Consider the following 24,936-nt stretch of genomic DNA (forward strand, 5'->3'; position numbering starts at 1 on the left):
TAACCCACCACAGAGAGTATCATGTCCATGTATTTCCTGCACTCTAGTAGCAGACTAACTCAGTGAGTGCACAGTATATTAGTATGCCCTTTTAATACAAAGCAACACAGTTTGAATGTGGTTATTTCCTGCACTCTCGTAGCACACAAATTCAGTGAGAGGATGGTAGCTTTGGGATGCACTGCTAACAACAACAAAAAGTGCCTTGATTTTATCCCACAGTCTAGTAGCAGACAAATAGACTAGATTATAGCAACAAGCGGTATTAAGAACTTTAAAAATATATATAATTCCCTGAAGGCAGAGGTGTTCAAAATGTAGCCTCTGGACTATTTGTGGCACACGGCTGTTTTTCAATTGGCCTGGAGCACATTCCAAAAATATAGTTTAGTAAGAAAATGACAGCAAAAGTGGCACAATCAGCAGTATTTTTTGAAAAAAATAAATTAAAAATGATTAAGAGGAAAAATACTTGGAATCCAACAAAATACAAGTACTATTTGTTAAGAGAATAGCTTCTCATGAAAAACAATATTGTCTTAAGATTAAATATTTAAAATTTAAATATCACAGAAATATGTTATTTTGTCATGGTACTAAAAGGAAAAAAATTATAAACTTGTAATTTTTGGAAATTTGGGTTGCAAAAAAATTATATATTATGAGAATGAAGTAAAAATGGCAGAAATAGGGGGGAAATACACGCATAAACTCACATATTAAGACCAAAAGTTGTATTCTAACAAGAAAAAGTATAAATTTTAAAAGAATAAGATTGCAATATTATGAGGAAAATACATAATTTTCATCGCAAAGGAAAACTTACTAAAATTATGGGAATAAAGTCAGGATATTATGCAAATAAAGTCATAACATTACTAGAAGAACATTTTCAAGAAGCAAGTTGAAATAGGAAAAAAACAAGAGAAATTGACAAATCAGCTGTGATTTGACAAGAATAAAGTCAAAATATTAAGAGAAACATCATCTTCTAAATTTAAAAAAGGTCACAATTTTACGAGAATAAACACGCGAAAAAATTTCATTTTAGTAGTAGAGTTGAAATATGAGAGGAAAAATACATTCGTTTGAAGTCATATGATGAGAAACTAAACAAAATCAAGTTTAAAATTTTTGTAAAATTATGTTAGCGAAAAGTTATAATTTCATGGGAATAAAATCATAATATTCCTAGAAAAAATGGGGAAAAAACATCAGAAATAGAAAAACAAATGTACAATTTTCCAAAAATAGTGAAAATATGAACGGGAAAAAAATGTTTTTGAAGAAGAGAAAGTCACAATTTTACAGGAATAATCTACTTTTATTGGAGGGGAAAATTTTATTTTAGTACTATAGAGTTGAAATTATATATGTTATAAGTTAAATTATATATGGAAATGTTCTAATATTTTGGGAATAAGATCATAATATTACAAGAGGAAAAGATTATTTAATTACAAAATAAAAATATTTAATACATAATATTGAATATATTATTTTATATTTAATAATATAATAAATGAAAAAAAAAACAACTGGGATGTGGAAAAAAGACCAACGAGTGGCTAAGTTTGGACACCCCTGCCCTGAGGAACAAAAAATAAAACTGCAGTAGAGTTTGCACTTGTTATTTCCTGCACTCTAGCAGCAAAGTAATGCACTCTAGATAACTAAAGAGGAATAATTGCTTTTAGTCTTACATGATATGTTCCAAATGATTTTTTCAATTGTGATGCTATGTTGCTTAAATGAAATATTTTTATTGCCAAATGACTCAAACGTAAGACATATTTCTTCTCTTCTGACTCTGGCCATCTTTCCATCCTACCATCCTCATCTTCCTAGACCTCACTGCAGCTTTTGACACCATCAGCCACTCTATCCTACTGTCCCGCCTCCAGTCATACCTCACAGATCGTCAAAGGCAGCTGCTCCTCCTCCATAGCCCCTTGACCTCAAGGTGTTCCCCAAGGTTCGGTGCTTGGTCCTCTCCTCTTGATCATCGACATCCTCCCACTTGGCAACATTATCCGTCGTCATGGCCTCAGTTTCCACAGCTATGCGGATGATATTCAGTTATACATCTCCACCACCTCTATCGACTCCATCGTCTACTCCACCCTCACCAACTGCTTAAAAACTTGGATGGAACACAACTTCCTCATACTCAACAGTGACAAAACAAATATCATCATTGGTCCCCAAAACATCACAAAATGCATCACATAGCCTGACTCCGTCCATCACTTACATTCTCTGCCGCTGAATCCCTGATCAATGCATTCATCCCGTCCAGGATCGACTACTGTAACAGTATTCTGTATGGTACAACATCCAAAACCCTCAATAAACTGCAATATATTCAGAACTCCGCTCCCCCTGTCCTTAAAAACCTTTACTGGAATTTGAATAGCCGACATGTCTGAAATTGTTTAAGGGGAGTCTCACTCTCTCACACTTTGAAAACCCATGCTTTTTCCCCAAAGTGGTATAAATACATACACTATAACATTTTTTTTAAAGAATCAGGTTCATGGGCAGATATTACATTTCCAACACATACTTTTCATGTACAGTATTTTGCTAAAAAGAACATAAGAAATGTAGCCAATTGGACAAAGTCCATCAGTATTGTTAGGAACCTTGAAAAACAAAGAAAAGACATTACTTACTAATATCTCCCACATATACTGCATCGGCATGTGTTTCATAGTAGGAGTATAGAAATGGTTTTCCCGTGGATAAACACTACTGAGTCTCTCCAAGGGGCTTAACAACAGGCCACGGCATGTCAGGTAATGGGATCTGGGGCCCAACAGGGGGCGGCGGCGGCGGCGGGGGTGGGGACGGCTGCTGCTGCGCTTGCAGTTGCTGATTGGTCCAGTGAAAGTCCACGCCGTTCTTCTTGAGCGCCGCCAAGTGCTTGATGTCCAGCGTGGTGAAGGTGGTGAGCTGCACCTGGTTCCTCTTACTGGTGGGTGAGTGCAGGGGCTCGCTGCGGTGCGGCCTGGCCAGCAGGGTGGCTGAGCGGTTGGCCATGGGGTCCACCACCTTCCTGTGCAGGTGCTGCTGGGAGCTGGTTCGGCTGCGGCCCAAGGTGGCGGTTCTTTCGGCGGCGGCGGGGTGGTTGATGGTGGGCAGGGTGCTCGGGGTGCTGCGGGTGAGCGTTGACACTTGAGTAGGTGCCACCCCCGGAGGATTTTTTGGGGTTTTTTGATTGCGGAAACAGAACCGATGGGATGCGCAGTTCAGCAAAAAACCAAAGATGGCGATACACAACACCCCCACCAAGGAATAAATACAGATTTCCAAGTCGGACAAGGATCGAAACGTGCGTATTAGGTCGCTTTCAATGAATTTGGGGGATTTAGGAGGCTCTTGCTTGGATGCAACGTCCGCTTTGTTTGGCGTGGAATTTGGGTTGTCCAGCATGTTGCCAAAGTTCTTCTTCTGTCCTTCTTTGTCAAACACCCCAAGTGTGGTATCGCTACGTTTGGTCGTACTCAGGGAGCTTTCAACTGTCAGAGGCGTGACCGTCCGCTGAGAAGTCTGAGCGACATCCGACATCGTCGACTTCACTTCTCCCACCATTTCCGCCGCACCCCCGTTATTTGTCTCGACACCGGCCGGGCCTCCACCCTGGAAGTCGATCCGCAACAGTCCCGTGCCGACCGCCAGCTTGCTCTTCCTCCTGGACTTCTGGCATTCCTCGCTGATCCGCAGCTCCACGTTGACCAGCGCACCTTTCCCCCCGCCTTCGCCCCGCGCCACCACAAACGTGGACAGCGGGCTGCGTCGGACGGTGGCCACGGCCTCGTCCGGCGTGGTGACACTTAGGGAGTAGACGCTGCGGTCGAAGATGGTCAAAGGGACGACGGCGCCGTCGCTGAATTGGACCCAGCAGCTGACGACGGCTTCCTGGCAACAAGACAACAACAACACTGCGGATTGCAACATACTCAAACATGGCGTCATTTCAACCCAAATCTGGCACATCACACAGAAATCCATTTTACCAGGAAGATTCTAACGTCACAGTTTTGACAAAACAAAACTTGTTGCCAAAAATACGTCTCAGACTTCTTAAAATGTCTCCATTGTGCCCTCAACAAACTAGCCCGCAAAATGGAGTGGCCAAACTTACAGTTCATTAACAGTTGGAACACTATAGGCAGATCCCAACCATTCAATGTTTTAATCAGCAGTATTGTGAGTAGCTTTAATATATTTGAGTTTTATTACCAGAAACATTATAAAAGTGTCAATTCCACAATGAAATCTGTTTTTTTTTATACCAATTTACCAATCCAATCCCATTTCCTGTAGCTAATGTGTGCCTAACCTACATTTTGGATTTCAATATGTTATGACTCGCCCCGAGCTAATTATCATAGTCTGTCATTGACGTTGTCTGTTTCGGTGGCGACCAGTGAGCCGTCACCTCCTCCGGTGATACGGCGCCTAAGTGCTGCCGCCCTCCATCGTACCGCCGGCACGTTTGCAAATGGGCACGCTGCCACGGCGCGAGTGAGCTTTTTAACTGAACAGATGTGCAGCCAAGCAAGGCGTCATCTGCCGCCGCCTGCATGCTAACTGGCATGTGATTGTCTTGACTGTACACGTTTTTGCATGTCAGGGGCTGAGTTTGGAAAAAAACATGTAATGACCACATTTCCGCTACTATTGTTGTGGTGCCTCTGACAAAGTGTGTCCAACAATGAGTGCTCCTCGTGAGGCAGCTGGGTTGGACGCAGCGCCCTCATGTCATTCTCCTGAGCTCCCCTGCACCAGCGGTGCGTAGGTTAACACGAGGTTAAGTTCATACAAGGTAAGTTAACGGGTCTCCAACCAGTAGCTCATGAGCTCCCAGTAGCCCCTAAAGCAGGGGTGGGCAAATATTTTGACTCGTGGGCTGCATTGCGTTAACAAAATTGTCCGGAGGGCCAGAAAATATATTTAACACTATATTTATTTTGTTTTTTTTTACTAAATAAGACATCCGACGGCCCGATTCAAACACTTGGTGGGCCACATGTAGCCCCCGGGTCATAGTTTGCCCACCCTTGCCCTAAAGGCTTTTCTAGTAGCTTTCCAAAGGGTTCATTCATTTATTATCAACTCCTTTACTGACAAAATTTAAAAAGTGGGGTTCGGCAGTTATCCGGAAGTTCTCGGGAGTGTGACCAATCACAGCGGAGTGGGCATGCCTGGAGCCGGGCCATGGGTGGAATAAATTAGAACAGACTATTTTGTAAATCCAAGGAAATACCGCTGGAATAGGTGCAGATTCTGGAAGACCTAGAAACTTTTCGTGTGAGTTATTGTGCTTAGCTGCTCTATAGGAGTCCATAACTCAATACAAAGGGCCGAAAAATGAACATTAACAGAATGAGAATATGTACTTTGTAGTAAATTGTAGTACTATACTGTTAAATGACCTCAAATTGGAAATGAATTGTATATTGTAAATCCAATTATGAATACATCCCAATGCATTTGAAATAATTGGATGCAATTATTCAATTATATATATATGTATAATATAAATAATACAATAATAAAAAAATAAAAATTTAACCTGCATGATGGGCTCTTGGATGGTTGCCATGGCAATGATGGCACAGTTGCTGGCCGGGCTGGGCTGCAGGGACAGCGAGAATCCCGACACCAGCTGCACCCCCAGCTCCGTAACGCTGACTTTATCGTCCACCACTGTGACGCTCCTCTCGGCCAGGACCGACGATGTGAGGGGGGAGATCACCTGTCAGAGGAATCCCCATCGGTATGCAACATATGACATGTTTATGTCAGCGAAACAATGTCCCACCTGCACAGTGGTGCGGCCCACAGCCCGCCCTTGCAGCACCGCTCTGTGCTGAACCCTGGCCACCTCTGGGTCTGCCACTTTTAGAGAATAGCGCACTAGATTGGTCACGTCCACCTGCCCGTCAAAGAGAGGCTAAGGAAACCTGTTTGGTGTAGAACCATGCCAATATGTGTCAACGCGTGTCTACCTGCCAATCAGGACCGATGAGGTAATCAACAGGCTTCCCCCCGGTTAGCAGCGTGTCCAAGGCGGCCTCGGCCATAAAGTGTGTGAGCACCCTGAGTGTGGAGTGCTGAAACTGCAGCATGCAACCCCTGCCTTTCCTCATCTCCTCCTCCTCTTCGCTATTCCAAATGGGCCTGAAACACAAAAATACACAACCATTACATCAGGGGTCTCAAACTCGATTTACTTGGGGGCCACTGGAGCTCGGGTCTGGGTGAGACTGGCCCGCATCAGGTTTTCCAAAAAAAAAAACAAAAAAACGCATTTATAAAAACAAAAAAATTAAAAAAACTTTGCTTTGGTTCCAATTTTCTACAAGAAAAGCTCTGATAAAACATTCCACTGTTCTCAAATATCTTACTTTTTATTTTTCTGCACAAAATAAGATGAAAAATAAATAAACAAATCAAGAATAAAGCAAATCAATCAATCAGTAATAAATAAATATAATAATAATAATAAAACGGCAAATAATAAATACTTAAGAAACCACATGTAGTTGGTGGGTAGACAAATTATTTTTTTCAGATTAAAATGAACAAAGCATTATTAGAGCCCTGTAGACATGACAAAACACGACTATAGTCACATTTATACTTTTTTTTATTTACAACATATTGTGCAACTGCAGGGTCTTGAGACACATGCTAACTCGCAAACTAGGGAGCTAGCACCTAAACGGTAGCCTTCAAGTTATTTCCTTTAAACTTAAATAGCCAAAAACTTACCACTTCCACACGGATAGGGAGGATAACTATTAACAGTTATTTAACCTTTAACATGAACATTAATCAAACGTAATAATTTTTTCTGGGTACATGATACCATACAGCATCCATATCAAACTTGTGCGGGCCGCACTAACATTAAACTTTCATATCAAGGCGGGGGCCTCAATGTGGCCCGCGGGCCGCGTGTTTGAGACCCATGCATTACATGGCTTTATAAAGCATTATAAAGCATTACAGTGGCTTGCTTCTTTTAATGTAATTGCATGGTTATTAGTATTGTCCTCGGGTATATAAACGTCCTATTTTCAGACCCACGGCTGAGTATTGAGCGTTTCGGGAAGTGGACGCAACCAACTGTTATCGTCAGGCAACCATCATCGTTCATATTGAGTTCAAAATAATGACTTTACTGCACTGCAGTGGACGAAAAGCCCACTAACCTTTATCTGCAGGGCAAGTGTACTTCCTCTGCATCCTACATGCTGGCCACTAATGCACCACACACGTCGTTTTTAGGATTGAATATTAGTAGGCCAGATTAGCCAGTTTGACTTGAGTCTGATGGTGTTTTGTTTTTTTGTTTTTTTACCAAAGTATATGATAAGGATTAATACCAGAGGTATCACACTATGAGATCTTGTCAGGTTTTAATTGTGAGCTCTTGTGACAGCCCTAATTAAAACCATACTAACTGGATGAACATGACAACGCAAGATGGAACGGGCCTTACTTGTGGTTGCTGGTTGTAATGGGAACTCTCCAGCCCTTGATTTGGTTGAGTTCAGGGTCGGCCACATCGATGGTGAGTGGCAGTCGGGGTATCCAGACGTTCATCTCCAGCTGCGCGCTCAGAAAAGTGTGCATGAATTTGATCAACAGTCTGCGCTTCCCTCTGGACTCCCTGCCCGTCACAAAAAGGTAGTCGCAGCGCTCAGACACCTGCGTGCAGATAAATAACAACTACCTTAACTTTATTCATTTTAATGTAGCACCACCGAAGACAGCTGGTATAGGCTCCAGCATCCCTAGTGAGGATAAGTGGCATAGAAAATGGATGTATGGAAGTGCTGCAAAGCATGCTGGGAAGCTGGAGGCACTTCCAGGTACATTTTAAATATCTTTTGCAATACTTGAAACAAGGTCAATCAATAAATGAATTAACTGCGTGTTTGTTTTCGTTCTCTCTCTCTACCAAACAGGCTGGATGACAAGAGTGTTCACTGTGTGCATCTGGGAGACAGTAGAGAGGGAGAACACCCCCACACGCCACCCAGTGTCTCCGTGTCTTGACTGCAAAATATACATGACAACAACTTTTACCAGCCACGCTGTGCTCTAAGCTATGTCTCCGTCGACATCATTACGCAAAACAATGACCCGCCAGACGCAGTTTTCACCCTCTGTTCAAATTACAACGAGCATCTTGACCTGGGTGGTTAGCAATTTGCGCAAAAACAAAAGTGGTCACCGCAGTGTGATGACTACTTTTTTTTTTTACATCACCATGTATTCACCGTTCCTCCATTCTACTATACATTACGTCATTAACAGCCACTCACGTTAATCACAGCCATCTGTTTTTCTCCACAGCTATCCAACAATTTACACTGAAGAGGCTGACAAAGTGTGTGACAAAAAAAATACGGAGCTGTTCAATTTTAGTGGTTTTAGTGCGCAGGATGAAGATACAGAGAGCAATTAATTACTTTTCTAATATAAAAAATGCTGGCACACATTAAAATATAAAAAATATAAAAAATATAAAAATATAAAAATATAAAAATATAAAAATATAAAAATATAAAAATATAAAAATATAAAAATATAAAAATATAAAAATATAAAAATATAAAAATATAAAAATATAAAAATATAAAAATATAAAAAATAAAAAAATATAAAAAATAAAAATATATATTTTTAAAAATAATTACAAATAATTAGTAATAACATTAATAAAAAAGCTAAAAAAATATGTCTAACATTTTGGGCTTGGGTTCAACACAGCTGCGTGTTAAATCTTAACCAATCAAATGAACGCCTCTCATTGCCTTAAAATGCGCCGGACCGGACTGCGCATCAGAGGCCGCCATGCGCGTCATTCACCATGTACGCCACCTGGTGGGACACGTCATCTGTTCCTGACAGTTACATTCAACACAGCATAACACTAATCCAAGCATCTTACTTATCTTACCTTTGATGGTATATTTGCGGTATCTCCTCCAGTACAGTAAAAAAATATATCCTAAAGCCAGATTTTAACAACAAACTTTATATTAATCATTGGTTTTAGCACTTTTTCTGTTTCCACAAAGTCAGCGCTGCGTGTTGGCTCATTTGTGATTGGATTACTAACAGGAGGGGCGGGAGGGCCGATCTGGCACGACCACGGAGATGACCGATGAGTGGAGCTGTCTTGTGCTTTTTTTCCCTGGTGGAGTTTTCGCTAGTAAAATGTTGATTCCGGGGGACAAACCATTTTTTTTGGCATCGTTAATGGAATCTTCCATAAACGCATCATTAACGCCTTAACTGTGGCAGCCCTGATCGTTTTTAATCAACATGTCTGAAATTTGTTCTGTTAAAATATATATATATATATATATATATATATATATATATATATATATATATATATATATATATATATATATATATATATATATATATATATATATATATTTGCCATGCATTTGTCACAAATTCTTTTCCGTATTGTCCGACTACATCATCATAATTTTATATGCTTAGCTGCAACATTGAGTATTTAATGGAAAAAATATGTTAATGCTAAGAGGTCAAATAATAAAAAAAATACATTAATATGCTCAGTTTTGCAAACAAAGCTTTATCGCTATCCTTTAATACACGCATAATATGTGTGTAATATTAATACAAAATCTTTTTCCAAGCTTTAACTTCCATCAGATCACTGACATCACTCTAAGAGGGGTTGCTGACCCCAGCAAAGCTTAACCATTCAGCCATACAATAACAACTAGGTTACGTATGCCTATAAGGTACCACTGTATTGCCATTTATAAAATACTCACTTACTCACGTTAATGGAGATTTTCTTACCTTCAGCACCTCTTGGTCGGTGGACCTGCAGGTGGCAAAGCTGCTCACGTCGGTGACGGAGCCGTCGGCATACACAGCAAAAGTTTTCACAGGTACTTTCACCATTTTACCAGTCAATACTGCAGTATTCAACAGGTTGGAGCTCTGAGAAGGCAAAAAAAATGATGTTACAATACCTATAAACTCAGCATGTGCGTCTTCAATGGGAGTTCAATATTACTTTAGTTGTATTTCATTTGATTATACATGATAGTTGGAGATTTTATTGGAATATTTTTAAAGGTCTTGAAGATGGCACCCCCCAGAGTGGTTAATCTGGATTATAATTTACAAAAAACCTGGTATAATACTGTGCTATCTGTCACAATAACACCTAAACCTGATTACATTTTAAATCTCCTGACCCTTGCGTCACCTTCTACTCCTACACGTCTGTCATAACGTCTGACCTGGCTTTATTTTTAGGCTTTTAACTCGTCTTGCTACATGGATTTAAGGATGCTTTCCAGTTAATAAGATCTCAGCTGTTTTAATTTATTTCAGACGCTGCGTCTAAGAAGCTAAGGTTTTTTTTTTTTTTCTTTTCCTTCCACAAGAACTGCTTGTGTGCTGAAACATCGGGCAGATGTTTTGCAATCTGAGCTCGGTCAGATTGACAGCTGCTGACCGCAATTTAAAAAAAGACATGCTCTATTAGAGCCGGCCATACTGACCCAAACATAAGCCAGTGGATCAGGACAGGGCGAGGACAGCAGCAGGAAATAATGTCAGCGGTGATGTAGACGGCGCCATGCTGCAATCACCTTTTCTTTTGCTGTTTAGCGCATCGCCGTACATTTGCTGATTTTTGCTAAAAAAATATATTTTACTTTTTTTTTTCAAAATAAAGGCAGTTTTTTCACCACCCCCGCCCCCCAAAAACACATCACAGTCACCATAAATCAGTGAAAAATGAGGAGTCTGCAGCAGAATCTAATCTACAGCAGTCACATTTATTGCAAATGTTGATTCAAAAGCAGAAGAGGCTGTATAATAGGTATTTTTTTCTGGGTGTATCAATTACTTTTCATGTTATCACCATAGTGTGTACTTATAACGAAGACAAGGTTTTGAATTTGTGCATTATTTCCAGTGTGCAATGAGGTGTTTCTTAACATTTATAACTGGTGGGAGGAGCGATTGCATGAGTTATATGACACATACTGCAAAAAGAGCATGTGTAGGAGCAAGCGTACATTTGGCTATCTATATGTGTGTTATTTTGTGTTTATTTATTTCTGTTACACAAGCTTGTGGTTCATAACATTAATAATTGGTAGGAGGAGTGATCGCACTAATTATGAGACACATACTTTGTACCGTTTTGGCTTTGCAGGTTATTTTGAGTTGTTCTGTTTATTTATATTGTGCAAGATGTTGTTCGTTAAATATATATATATATATAAGTATAACCGGTGGGAGGAGCTATTGCATTCATTATATGACACATACTGTAGGTATTGTATGTGTGCCTGTGCGTGATAGAGCAGCTTTGACTTTGTGTATCATGTCTTTCTATTTCTTTCTATTACGAAAGGGGGTCTTAACAGTAATAACCGGTGGGAGGAGCTATTGCATTTATTATATGACACATACTGTACGTATTGTATGTGTGCCTGTGCGTAATCGAGCAGCTTTGACTTGGTGTATCATTTCTTTCTATTTATTTCTATTATGAAAGGCGGTCTTAACAGTAATAACCGGTGGGAGGAGCTATTGCATTTATTATATGACACATACTGTACGTATTGTATGTGTGCCTGTGTGTAATCGAGCAGCTTTGACTTGGTGTATCATTTCTTTCTATTTATTTCTATTATGAAAGGCGGTCTTAACAGTAATAACCGGTGGGAGGAGCTATTGCATTTATTATATGACACATACTGTAGGTATTGTATGTGTGCCTGTGCATAATCGAGCAGCTTTTACTTGGTGTATCATTTCTTTCTATTTATTTCTATTATGAAAGGCGGTCTTAACAGTAATAACCGGTGGGAGGAACTATTGCACTTATTATATGACACGTACTGTACATATTGTATGTGTGCCTGTGCGTAATCGAGCAGCTTTGACTTGGTGTATCATTTCTTTCTATTTATTTCTATTATGAAAGGGGGTTTTAACAGTAATAACTGGTGGGAGTAGCAATGACAATTACAGGATACATACTGCATGCATTGCATGTGTGTCTGCGCATGAGTGAGCCGCTTTCATTAATTGGAGTCATTCTGTTTATTTCTCTTCAGCAAGGTGGTGGTTGTCATTAAAAACTGAATTTTATGGGGCGTGACAGTGCATCTTCTTACCATGACCAGAGGGGCCAGCCCCGCATACTCTCTGTGGCTGGTATAGATCTGCATCTGGCCCTCATTCCTGATGTTCCCCGGCTGATCCAGTTGCCAGGAGATACCGTGAGCCTCGGCCTGCTCTGAGACGTCCTTTACCACAAAGTCCACTTGGACAACCTCCACAAGACCCCTGTCAAGACCCCTGTCATGCAGAGAGATCTGTTTAAATTGTGTCGACATCACAACCTAAAAGCTTCAGGAAGAATATTAATACTATTTTTACCCAGCTTTTAACACTAATGTGTTAAAAGTCCCAAATGTCCCAAAAACGTTCCGCTGGTGTTGATGGGTGAGGTTAAACAAGTCAACATCTGGGACAGTTTCTGCTTGACATGAAAGCTTTTATTAGAGACTCACATGTTTAAAAAAAAAACACCTCCATATGCGCCAAAGCTCATTTGTAACCATATATATTTTCTTCAGTGAATACAAGCGGTGCAGGTAGCTTACTGCGCTGCCAAAGTGTGTGAGAGGGAGCCGTAGAAACATGGAAGGGGTTAATGCCCTTATTTCCTGGAAATCCCTCTATTAGGGGGGACATTAAACCCTCCGTCATATCACTTCAAAGCACAGTGATGGGAATGTGTGTGTGAGGGGAGGGGGTGGGGAGGTGGGGGGGCTGTCCTGGTGAGCCACAGTACATGATGGGACACAACTTGGAATATCTCTCCTTTCTGACCCCCCCCCCCCCCCCTTGTGAACGTGCAAGCGCTTAAGCCTGGATAACGGAGCCGTGATTATGGATGATTACGGATAAGTGGGTCGGGCCGGACGGTGGGTGGGCGGGGTGGCGAGCGGTGGTTACTGCGTGGGCGGGAGGTTGTTGGGCAGAGGTGGACTCTGATGTGTGTCAGCAATGTTACTAATGTGAAAATAGTATGCATGTATAGTATACATTTGCTTCAATATGACGCTATTAAAAAATTATTCAATTAAGCATTTTCTCTGTTTAAGTTAATATTGAAAAAAATAGTGAAGACTGACTTTTTTAAATTCATTCCACACACTAGTGGTGGGAAAAAAACATTCATTTCAGTGAACCGGATCATTTCGGTTCATTCAGTAAAAAGATCTGTTAATTTTGTTAATTTTGTTAATTTTGTTAATTTTGTTAATTTTGTTCATTTCGTTCATTTCGTTCATTTCATTAATTTCGTTAATTTCGTTCATTACGGTCAATTGGTCGTTACCCTGTGATCTCCCCCTGTGCATAGACCCGGTCAGCCATGTCGAGTCGGTCGGTTCACTCATGTTCACGTTTGTTCCGACTCAACAGCGCAACAACACGTGGTCATGAACAAACGGGTCGAAAGAACTAGTTCTTTTTTTTCAACGGAATGAAAGGGTTCACCGACAGTGTCTGTCAATCTCTCGGTCTCAGTCTTTCAGTTAGCTAAACCCCACCCACCCACAGAGGAGGGGATAAGACAGTCAAGCACGCAGATAGTCCCGCCCAAAAAGGAACGGTAAATTGACTCTCCAGCCAATAAAAAAAAAACAAGTGAATGGACTGAACGGGTATTTTAGGGGCGTTGTCCTCGTTCATTCCGTTCACAAAAAAAGAACTAGTTCTTTTGACCTGTTCGCTCATGACCGACACACCACGACCACACACTCCCAAATGCTTTGGTGTTGTGCCGAAGTCAAACCCAATTTTATAGGAGTTGATAATAAACAGCAATTCATATTTATAAAATAAGACACGTTTATCATACAGCCATGTATGTCAATATCATATATTGACACTTACTATGGTACCCATTATGTCATTGGATGTTCATATCACCTACTACTTCGGTATGTGACAAAAAATAAATATATATTTTTTTTAATTAATAAAATAAAGTTTAAAAAAAATTTAAATTATATTAGGAAAGCAGGAAGTGAACAAATGTAACAGTTACTGATTGTAAAAGTACCACATGGAGGGGTAGGATTTAATAAGCTAAGCTTCTTCCTACTCCTTTTGGACATGTGGAACTGTGAACTGATTATGGGATGCATTCAATTGTAATCTGATGCATGTTTAAGTGAAATTAAACCATTACCATTATATTACCATAACGGCCAATGACAGAGCGATAGGGATTCTTTGCATCATGATATGGTGCATTGTTATGCATGGCCATTCATGCTACAGAAGATATTGTTCTTCCTGACATACTATGGAAGAAAGTGTATGTTGGTGCACTGACTGACCTCTTTGCAGTGATGACCTTCCGCCGGCACACAAAAGACACGGTGTTGGGTATGACGACTCTGCCGGGCTCCACCTTGACGTCCCATAATGCCCCGTCACTGGGTCGCACCGCGCTGAACACCAGTCCTGATTTCGCTGTTGTGCTGGAGACACAAATACCGCTTAGAAGAAACATCAAAATATATATATATACAGTAAACCTCGGATATATCGGATTCAATTGTTCCCACTGGTTTTGTCCGATATAAGCGAAATCCGTTATATGCGTATACCGGAAAATGTCAGTTTTACGCATATATCGGATTTATATCCGGTATATGCGTATTATAAAAAGGCACTTCCTTGTCAATGTTACTCTTTATAGTGTCCTTATTTTTGAGAATGTCACTCAGTGTTGAAGATTTCAAACCGAATTTGGTGGCTATGGTCACTTGCTTCACCCCTGGATGTTCCTCGGCATACTTTACAACATCGTACTTTTGCTGAAAAGTAAGAGTTTTTCGTTTGGGTGGCATGGTCGTAGCAATTTCGACGATTCCCGTGCCCGCCAAACCACTCCTAGCGACGTGAATATAAATCGCGCAGGCAATGCTGCAAATGACGTTGTATAGCGGCCTGTCACGATTCGGCGAATTGGAGCGCCACGATGCGGCCATCCGATATATGCGAGGGAAATTGGAACGGGACTGGAGATTTTGTCCGAAATAGGCGAAATCCGTTATAAAAAATCTGATATATGCAATGAATTTTTATTGGAAATGCATTACAGAAAAATCGGTTCTTTTTTATCTGTCCGTTGTGAGCGAATTTCCGATATATCCGAGTTCGATATATCAGAGGTTTACTGTATATATAAAAATATGCATAATTGTACAAGTGTCGACTTCAATGTGACACAATAATTCAATGAGTTGAGTTTGTAGTAAGCAGACTAATCAATTACCATTGAGCCAAGGTCAGGGTCATACTCCAAATACAGATAGCATGCACTAAAATGGGCGTACAAATGCTGCACAAACCTACACCAGACAAGCATAAAGATCAATATGTGGATCAATAACCACTGTGGCCATGAGGGAAAACCTCTCCATAACATCTATATGAATACCTCTTAAGCTAACGCAAAACTTTGAAAAGGCGTAGAGCAGGGGTCTCAAACTCAATTTACTTGGGGGCCACTGGAACTCGGGTCTGGGTGAGACTGGGCTGCATCAGGTTTTCCAAAAAAATAAAAATAAACGCATTTATTAAAAACAATTTTTTTTTTTTAAACTTCACTTTGGTTCCAATTTTCTACAAGAAAAGCTCTGATAAAACATTCCACTGTTCTCAAATATCTTTTTTATTTTTATTTTTCTACCCAAAATAAGATGAAAAATAAATAAACAAATCAAGAATAAAGAAAATCAATCAATCAGTAATAAATAAACAAATATAATAATAATAATAAAACGGCAAATAATAAATACTTAAGAAACCACATATAGTTGGTGGGTAGACAAATTATTTTTTTCAGATTAAAATGAACAAAGCATTATTAGAGCCCTGTAGATATGACAAAACACGACTTTTATACTTTTATACTTTTATACTCTTTTTATTTACAACATATTGCGCAACTGCAGGGTCTTGAGACACATGCTAACTCGCAAACTAGAGAGCTAGCGACCTTAACGGTAGCCTTCAAGTTATTTCCTTTAAACTTAAATAGCCAAAAACTTACCACTTCCACGCGGATAGGGAGGATAACTATTAAGTTATTTAACCTTCAACATGAACATTAATCAAACGTAATAATTTTTTCTGGGTACATGATACCATACAGCATCCATATCAAACTTGCGCAGGCCGCACTATTAAACTTTCATATCAAGGCGGGGGCCTCAAACTAGTGTCCTGCGGGCCACATTTGGCCCGCGGGCCGCATGTTTGTGACCCCTGGCATAGAGCCACCCTATCTAGTCCCCAATATCTTAGGTCACGAGAACATGTGATGCTGACTTGCCGTGGTGATGACACATCTTGCCACGCTAACGATCACTCTCCAATCAGCTGATAGCGATGCCTCTTTTAAAAATAGACATTTTTAATAATATAGCCCCCCCCCCTCCCCGGCGGTGCCTAACAGGTGGGTATGCATGAAAACGCACATACAATATACTGCAACACGCACACAGATGCGCTCCCTTAATCCCTACCCATAAGGGTTAACCTCTTGATTCATTTTCAATCAGGACCGCAGATTATCCCGCCGAGTCCCCCGCTGCTGGAGTGGACTCAATCTTTGGTCCAAAGACGTGAAGTAGAGCAGGGATGTCTCCTGCAGGAGCTATCTACGCCAAGTTCCTTAGTCACTAATTCAGGAGCGGGACTCTGGGCCAATCTCTTTCTGAATGATGTGACGCTAGGTCACCAGTACAAGGACGCACGCGCTTGGCTCCTACAGTTAGATTTGGAGGGGTCATTTCAAGTGAAGAAGGAGGTCAGCGTGGCTTCACCTAATCATGTAACTTGTGATGAGGGACGCTGAGCCGCATCAGGCCACTGGGTCAGTGTGTTTCTACTGGGTCAGCCCACTGACCATAAATGAGGCGAGGACTGTAGGGACTGATTCACGTGCAGGTTTACTACACTCTTAGATTAATACGCATATCTTCGCATGTCTCTCCATTTTGCTGCAGATTATGTGCGGCATGTGCGCGGCATGATATCACAAAATCGAGGGATTAGATTATACATATAGACACACAGCTCAGTGAGGAGAGGAGAGGAGATAGAACAGCTTCACAACGTGATGTACTCTAATAGGCACGGTTGTGTTTTCATTCTGTACTACCTTTTCTGCACTATGAAACAACATGCAGTAATCCCTTGTTTACTGCAGTTCATTCCAGACTCGACCGTGAAAAGTGAATTTCCTCCAAGTAGGATTTTGTATTTATAAAAGGAATATTTTGGTAGTTACAGCAAACCTGTGTATGACCTAAATATGCCTTTTAACATTATTAGAGCCCTCTATACATGAAATAGCACCCCTATATTCACCTTTACACTCAAATCACCCAATATATTATAGCGTAAATAAGATTTTTAGATATAAATAAGACATAACATAAGCTCATGTTAGCACTGATAGACTTTCTTGTGGTTTTTTTGGACATCGTACTTTCTGCCGTGGCTATTGTATCATCAATGTAACATTACTGACATCTATTGACCAGTGTAAAATACTACATATCACATAACATAGTATATACAGTATTCTCTGGAATATTTCCCTTACAGTGGAACCTTGGTTTGCTTCATTAATTCGTTCCAGAAAGTCCGATGCTAAACAAATGAATTTTCCCCAGAAAAACTGGGGAATTCCAATTAATCCCTCCCAGAATGTTAACACAAAACAATATTTTTTTCAAGTTTTACAATTATAGTTTTGGATGTTCAAATGTGCAGTATACAGTATAAATGTAAATAATTAGGGGTCCAATTCTTCATTTCGATTCCGGTTCCTAACGATTCCGATGCTTTTCAAAGGAAGGGTCAAAAAAAGTTAGTATGGTTGAAATGAGGGCACTTGCCAAAGTTCTTGGATGAAATGTCTGTAATATATATATATATATATATATATATATATGTGTGTGTATATGTGTATATGTGTATATATATATATATATTAATTCATTCATTCATTTTCTACCGCTTATCCTCACGAGGGTCACGGGGGGGGTGCTGGAGCCTATCCCAGCTGTCTTTGGGCGAGAGGTGGGGTACACCCTGGACTGGTGGCCAGCCAATCACAGGGCACATATAGACAAACAACCATTCACACTCACATTCATACCTATGGACAATTTGGAGCATGTTTTTGGAATGTGGGAGGAAACCGGAGTACCCGGAGAAAACCCATGCATGTACGGGGACAACATGCAAACTCCACACAGAGATGGCCGAGGGTGGGATATACAGTAAACCTCGGGTATATCGGACTCGGATATATCGGAAATTCGCTCACAACGGACAGATAAAAAAGAACCAATTTTTCTGTAATGCATTTCCAATAAAAGTTCATTGCATATATCGGATTTCGCCTATTTCGGACAAAATCTCCAGTCCCGTTCCAATTTCCCTCGCATATATCGGATGGCCGCATCATGGCCTTTGATCCATCTTTGATCCGTGTTCACAGCCAAAGCTGAAGATTATAACATCTTTGTATGAATTACAGACATGTACATGAGCATGTACAGCGAAAAAAAAAAAATTCTCAAATCTGTAGAAAGGCCTTCTTGTTGCTATTAGGGAGGTTTAGAAACCAAACGATAAACGTAAAGGCAAACGATAATGACGTCACAGGCTATTGAAATGTATGGAAACTTGGCGACTTGTCAATAGCCAGTGACGTCATTATCGTTTGCATTTACGTTTATCGTTTGGTTTCTAAACCTCCCTAATAGCAACAAGAAGGCATTTCTACAGATTTGAGATTTTTTTTTATTTTGTTGTACATGCTCATGTACATGTCTGTAATTCATACAAAGATGTTATAATCTTCAGCTTTGGCTGTGAACACGGATCAAAGAAAGTTCCCCCATGGCATTGCACGTCCGTGTAATGAATGTGGCAGGCCCTAGGGAAGGCCCTAGGTCTACATGAGGCCAAATCCCAAAACAGTAGTGAGGTTAAGATCACGTAGGCCTACGTTATGCTAATCTTGTTGATGTCACTGGCTATTGTCGTTCTCCTGGCTCCAGATTTAGGACAAATATAAAAGTGAGTGACGTCAATAATACTAGCACAGCAGTGAATGAGATCTTAACCTCACTATTGGAAATAACGTAGGCCTGACGGGCGTAACAGGGCCTCGCTTAATTAACAATTTGTTATGCTCAGAGTCCAATAAAGTTAAATTCTCATTAGCTTACGTCTCTTTTCATTGCCCAGTCCAGGTACATTGGAAACATAGTCAAGGAAGTGCCTTTTTAAAATCCGATTTACGCATATACCGGATATAAATCCGATATATGCGTAAAACGGACATTTTCCGGTATACGCATATAACGGATTTCGCTTATATCGGACAAACCAGTGGGAACAATTGAATCCGATATATCCGAGGTTTACTGTACACACATATATATATATATATATATATATATATATATATTTTAATAATATGACCTTTGTAAAGGTGTAAACACAGCCTAGGAGTCTCGAGGACAGTTTACAATTTCATTATTCTTCAAACAAGCAATTGCGATTAGCTGCCAAAGATCGTCTGGCAAAGTCCAAGTCCAATCTGATCTCTGAGGACCAACTCTGTCTCTCTTTGATGACTTGTATTCGAGACGTGGCTGTAAACTTCCATTTTAGTTTACGCTATTAAAGAGTTAGCATACATCAAGAAATTATGTGTGTGTACACAGATAAAAACAACAGGGTGTGTTTGTTCCTGCGAGTGTGTTATGTCTCTGTGGTAGATAACCATGTTGCTGTACTTTGTCTAAAATAGAGGGAAAAATATTCCATTCCTATCAGAGCCATTTTGATTGTGGGCAGCACTGCACCGTTACTCTTACCTGAGTGTGAAACTCTCCAAAGTGGACGGGCTTTTCAGGAAGATGTTAAAAGTCGCCGTATCGTTAGTCTTCAGGGGCTTGGGGGAAGTCTGCACCATCATAGCGTCCCCCAGATTTAGGCGCAAAAAAGGAGTGTTCCCAGGTGCACTTTGAAGCAGCTTCACGCTTCCTATCCTCCTCATTGGCGTTCCTGTCCCATCGCGAGCCCCGCCTCTCCCAAATCTTTGCAGGCTATCCTGAGGCACACACAGTCTGGTCCGATCCCTTCGACTCTGGAAGTAGACCTCCACAACGTTCCCATGGAGCCCCTTTATGGAGTCACCTCTTACCATCTCTTGAGTGACCGCGTTGAACCATGCTGGTTCTGGTCTTAGCTGTGCCACACAGAAGCCACCGGGAGACACCAGACACGCCCCGCGGACTTCCCTCGTCCCCCAAAAGGCGTACGCCGTCACACAGTGAGCTTCGTCCTTTTCTTTTCTCATCCCGACCTCACCTTCTCCAGGCATGTGGAAGAGGATCTTAACAACCGGCGACGGGGAGCGAACCTGGCGGCTTAAAATGAACGTCAGGATTTTGGGGCCTCGAAAGAGCAGGTCTGGTGCAATGGGGGCTTCCATGGTCAGCGGTCCGTATGATGCGTTGAGAGCCGGCTGGAGGCCCCAGGGACCAGGATCAGTGATGAGGAATGTCTGAGTTTGAGTCTTCAGACTGGAGTTCCCCTGCGACCCAGGACTGTCCTGCCTCAGAAGGACATGGTCCACATTGAGCACCTGGAGGCTGACTGAGGGATAAACAGGAAGTGGCGCTGAGGGCTCTGGATCTGTTGGAACCTGTTGGCTTTCAACAGCTGGGGGAGGAAGGGACGGAAATATGGAGAAAAAATAAGTGTAATGTCTACAGTTGCATTATCTTAAATACCAACGAAGGCAATATATCTCTTCAATTGCCGTTGTTCAGTCGCGACAAAATCCAGGTTTAATACCAAAATATCTCACAGACTTATTATAGCTAATGAATGATATTGTAAGGTAATCCATAAACACATGGAATCGGAGTCACAGTGTAGCCTTTAGCCTGGTTTCAGGGCTAGCATTAGAGGCTAGCAGGCTACAAAGGCGTGTCTTCATGATGGAACATCCGTCGTATTCAACAAAGACCCTACACCCCCAGACAGGGTGCAATATGTATGGAGACCTTGAATGCTAACTATTCAACGTGGGCTCTCAGAGGGGGGGCGCCAGGGTACGCATGCGTCACATTTTGGAGCTGGCGGCAAAATAGTATATTGACTTCACCTTCACCTTCACCTTGCAGCAAGTTTTGAGGCTACATTGACCAAAGCTAGTCAAAGCTAGTGCTAATGTAGTCGATGATGTTGTATTCAGGAACCGCAAAGAAAAGTATGAAATCATTAATCATTAATCTTAAACATTACCAGTGAAGCATAAATACATTAACATGTAAAAACTATATGTTCTGTATATTTTACCATTAGTGCTGCACGGCAGTTGAGTGCTTAGCGTGTAGACCTCACAGCGAGGAGACCCGAGTTCAATCCCACCCTCTGTCATCTCTGTGTGGAGTTTGCATGTTCTCCCTGTGTGTGGGTTGGTTTCCTTTCATATTCCAAAAACATGCTAGGTTAATTGGCCACTCCAAATTGTCCATAGGTATGAATGTGAGTGTGAATGGTTGTTTGTCTATATGTGCCCTGTGATTGGCTGGCCGCCAGTCCAGGGTGTACCCTGCCTCTCGGCCAAAGACAGCTGGGATAGGCTCCAGCACCCCCACGACCCATGTGAGGGTAAGCGGTAGAAAATGAATGAATGAATTTTACCATTATTATCAAGTATTTGTATTGTAGTATTATAGTATTAGCAATGTACGGTGATGAATGATGTGTTTTCGGTGGAAAAATTCATTCTTTCATTCATTCATTTTCTACAGGCAATCACAGGGCACATATAGACAAACAACCATTCACACTCACATTCATACCTATGGACAATTTGGAGTGGCCAATTAACCTAGCATGTTTTTGGAATGTGGGAGGAAACCGGAGTACCCGGAGAAAACCCACGCATGCACGGGGAGAACATGCAAACTCCACACAGAGATGCCCGAGGGTGGAATTGAACTCGGGTCTTCTAGCTGTGAGGTCTATGTGCTAACCACTTGACCGCTGTGCAACCCGAAAACAATTTTTTTTAAATAAAATAATATTTTTTAATGACTTTTGCAGACATAATAAACATATATAAACATAATAAACATAATAAAACAACACAACCTGCCAAAACATAAATAAAATGAAAAACTCACCCTGTGTTAGAGCTGCAACCATCAACAATGGAGACACGCACCGCAAGAGAAAGTTGAGCATCTTGTCTGCAGATGTAGAAAAAAATATTTCTATTAAATACATATAATGTGGTGATTTCCTCTCATTGCAAAACAAAATGTTTCTTTATCCTCAAAAAAGTGTTTCCTCGTCGCATGGGATGACTTGAAGTGTGCAGACAGCAGACAGGACGACTGTTCCCATGGCTGGAATCAGCCAACATGTGTGCAGTGTGTCAGATTAACATCAGCCACGTGGTTCCACATCGCCTGTGGAAGAAGCGCTGCGAGCAAATTAAATGCACACCGGGGTCAAAGGGATCAGTGGCATCGCCACGAGTCACTTTCAATTTGATCTCACAAATGACGAACATGACTCCACGCCAGAGGGGGAATTTATTCCGTAAAATGATTACTATTGACATCACGTGGTCCACATTCAAACATTATTTAGTTTTATGGGAAAGATGGATTACAATGCAGTTTAGGAGTAAAGCAAACATACTGCATCACACACCTATAGAAATAATCATTAATGCTTTACTGCTGTCAGTTATCAGTTGTCAGTTATATTCCCCATAGCCAATCATATGCACGCTAATATGTCTACTATACATTGATTGTGCTTTTTATCCTAATTTTGCTTTTACATATTGCATTTAAATATATACACTCACCATTTCGAGTATACTTACCAAAAAAAAGGCTTCGCTACACATCTTAAAATAAACTGCCAACATTGCATCAGTCAGCTACAGACGGGGGAGCGAATCGGCTAACCGAGCATGATGTTGCCCACAGATGATATTGCAAGGGGCAACTATGTGTAAAAGGTGGCGTTTCTTGGAGTTTCACTCGCACATGAACTCTACAGTCACATGTTGCTCCAAAATACAAATAAAATACAAAAACAATAACCTGTCGTAAGAACACAATGTTAACGAAGCAATACACTACAAGATATATTAAAATATGCAACAACAAAAAAACAGTAAGCTAAAGCAGCATCCAAGTAATTTGTTGCTCGTTTTGATCAAAAATTGCCATCCAGACACACTTTTGTTTCCTGCTGCTCATTTTTCTCACTCGTTTTCATCTTTTACTTCAAAGATGTTTGTGGCCAAATGACACATACTGATAATAAATAAAAGCACACCTACCGTATGTATAGCCTACATCATAAAGATCTTTGTATTTCAATGACAGCTATTATAGTAACATAATATAAACTAAAGACTAATCCACGAACCATAACAAAACACAAAACTACAAAATACATATTAATTTTTAAAAGTGTCTTCCAAGTAACCCGAATATAAAACACTTTTCATTTTAAAAACACCAAATGAACGTTTTCACAGGCAAAAGTGAGTACTGTATGTATACCATACCATACTGGTCGGTACTAGTGACGGCGCTATTACCCAAATATGGATACTTCCAATACCACCTCTTCAAATGTTGATAGTGCCATCATTTGAGGTTATGTTTGTCTGAAACATTTGTCTTGTGCGTTGTATTTTTGTTATTGTTTAAAATACTATTTTCCCGCTCCCTTGATATACTAGGGGCGTGAATCTCAGCACTGAGGATGATTCGATACACAGTTCTATGCACTGCCAACTATAGCATACTTTTAACGATACATTACATTTTCTGGCAATACGATGCGATATACGATAATCATGTAGTTCAAATCAATGCAATCCGATACGATATGGTGCAATTTCTTGCGATATGATGCAATTCAACATGATGCAAAAAGAATTTTGGCTTTATTCCTTCTAGGCACTTACTACTATAGGCAGTAAATTCAACTAAAGTGCTGTTTGTCTTTTTTTTTACTATTCACCACTTCTTGTAAATTATTTTTGCCATCTTAAAACAGCAACGACTATGCAATTACAATAGCAGTGGTTCAGTGGTGGAGTAAAACAATTAAAAATTACTGCTGTAAAAAATACAGTACGCAGCAACAGCAAAGTTAAATTTCTATCAATGTATTCGTTATATTTATTTACATGTTAATTATTTTAAGCAATATTTTTTTTAAATTACTAAATTAATAATGTATGATATGAAAGACACTTTTTTACCAGGCAAAGTATCCGATCGGTACCACCAATATCACTTTTTAACATTTATGTGGTGTAAAAACTGGCAGAGCAATCTAATATACGTCCGTGTGGCAACACGTAGCTGATTGCCCCGTTCCTCCAATAGACTTAGTGATGCATGGGGTAGAGCCCACCACTCGTGGGCCCTCATTGGTCGAGCTAATTCGTAATGCTAATGCTAATGCTAACTTACCGTGTTGCTGTGCTTTGCGTCAGCATGTTGCAGTGTTATGTTCCAGTTTGTTGCAGTGCTCCGTTTGTTTGTTGACCTCAGTTCCCAAATGAATAAAAGTTGTCTCTTAGTAACGTTCAATAAAAACGGCGTAAAATCAGTTTGACTTTTTCTAGTAAGCATTCTGGCTGGCTGTCGCATTTACTGTACCCTGTTTTTTACAGGACTGGATTAGTTTTCTGTTCTACGTTTTCTATTTCTATTCTGTTTA

At 40.5% G+C, this 24,936-nt stretch overlaps 1 protein-coding gene across 2 annotated transcripts; it reads right to left on the reverse strand.

The window, feature by feature from the left end:
* Nucleotides 1-1,039: 1,039 nt before the first annotated feature.
* On the reverse strand, nucleotides 1,040-24,581 carry LOC131106981 (transmembrane protein 132D-like). Of its 2 annotated transcripts, XM_078798893.1 has the most exons (11): nucleotides 24,473-24,581; nucleotides 22,359-22,424; nucleotides 20,034-20,883; nucleotides 14,457-14,600; nucleotides 12,216-12,399; nucleotides 9,871-10,014; nucleotides 7,517-7,725; nucleotides 6,018-6,189; nucleotides 5,831-5,944; nucleotides 5,582-5,764; nucleotides 1,040-3,921 (listed from the first exon to the last, which is right to left on the reverse strand). In XM_078798893.1, exons 2-11 carry the CDS (start codon nucleotides 22,417-22,419, stop codon nucleotides 2,752-2,754), a joined length of 3,231 nt encoding a protein of 1,076 aa, XP_078655019.1. In that variant the 5' UTR covers nucleotides 22,420-22,424; nucleotides 24,473-24,581; the 3' UTR covers nucleotides 1,040-2,751. The 2 variants fall into 2 exon arrangements, with proteins under 2 accessions (XP_078655019.1, XP_078655018.1); XM_078798892.1 differs by lacking the exon at nucleotides 24,473-24,581 and having other exon boundaries at nucleotides 22,359-22,923.
* Nucleotides 24,582-24,936: the final 355 nt, after the last annotated feature.

Source organism: Doryrhamphus excisus, linkage group LG19 (genome assembly GCF_037039965.1).
Source record: "Doryrhamphus excisus strain RoL-2023G ecotype Guam linkage group LG19, RoL_Dexc_Guam_v1.1, whole genome shotgun sequence".
NCBI classification, from domain to species: domain Eukaryota; kingdom Metazoa; phylum Chordata; class Actinopteri; order Syngnathiformes; family Syngnathidae; genus Doryrhamphus; species Doryrhamphus excisus.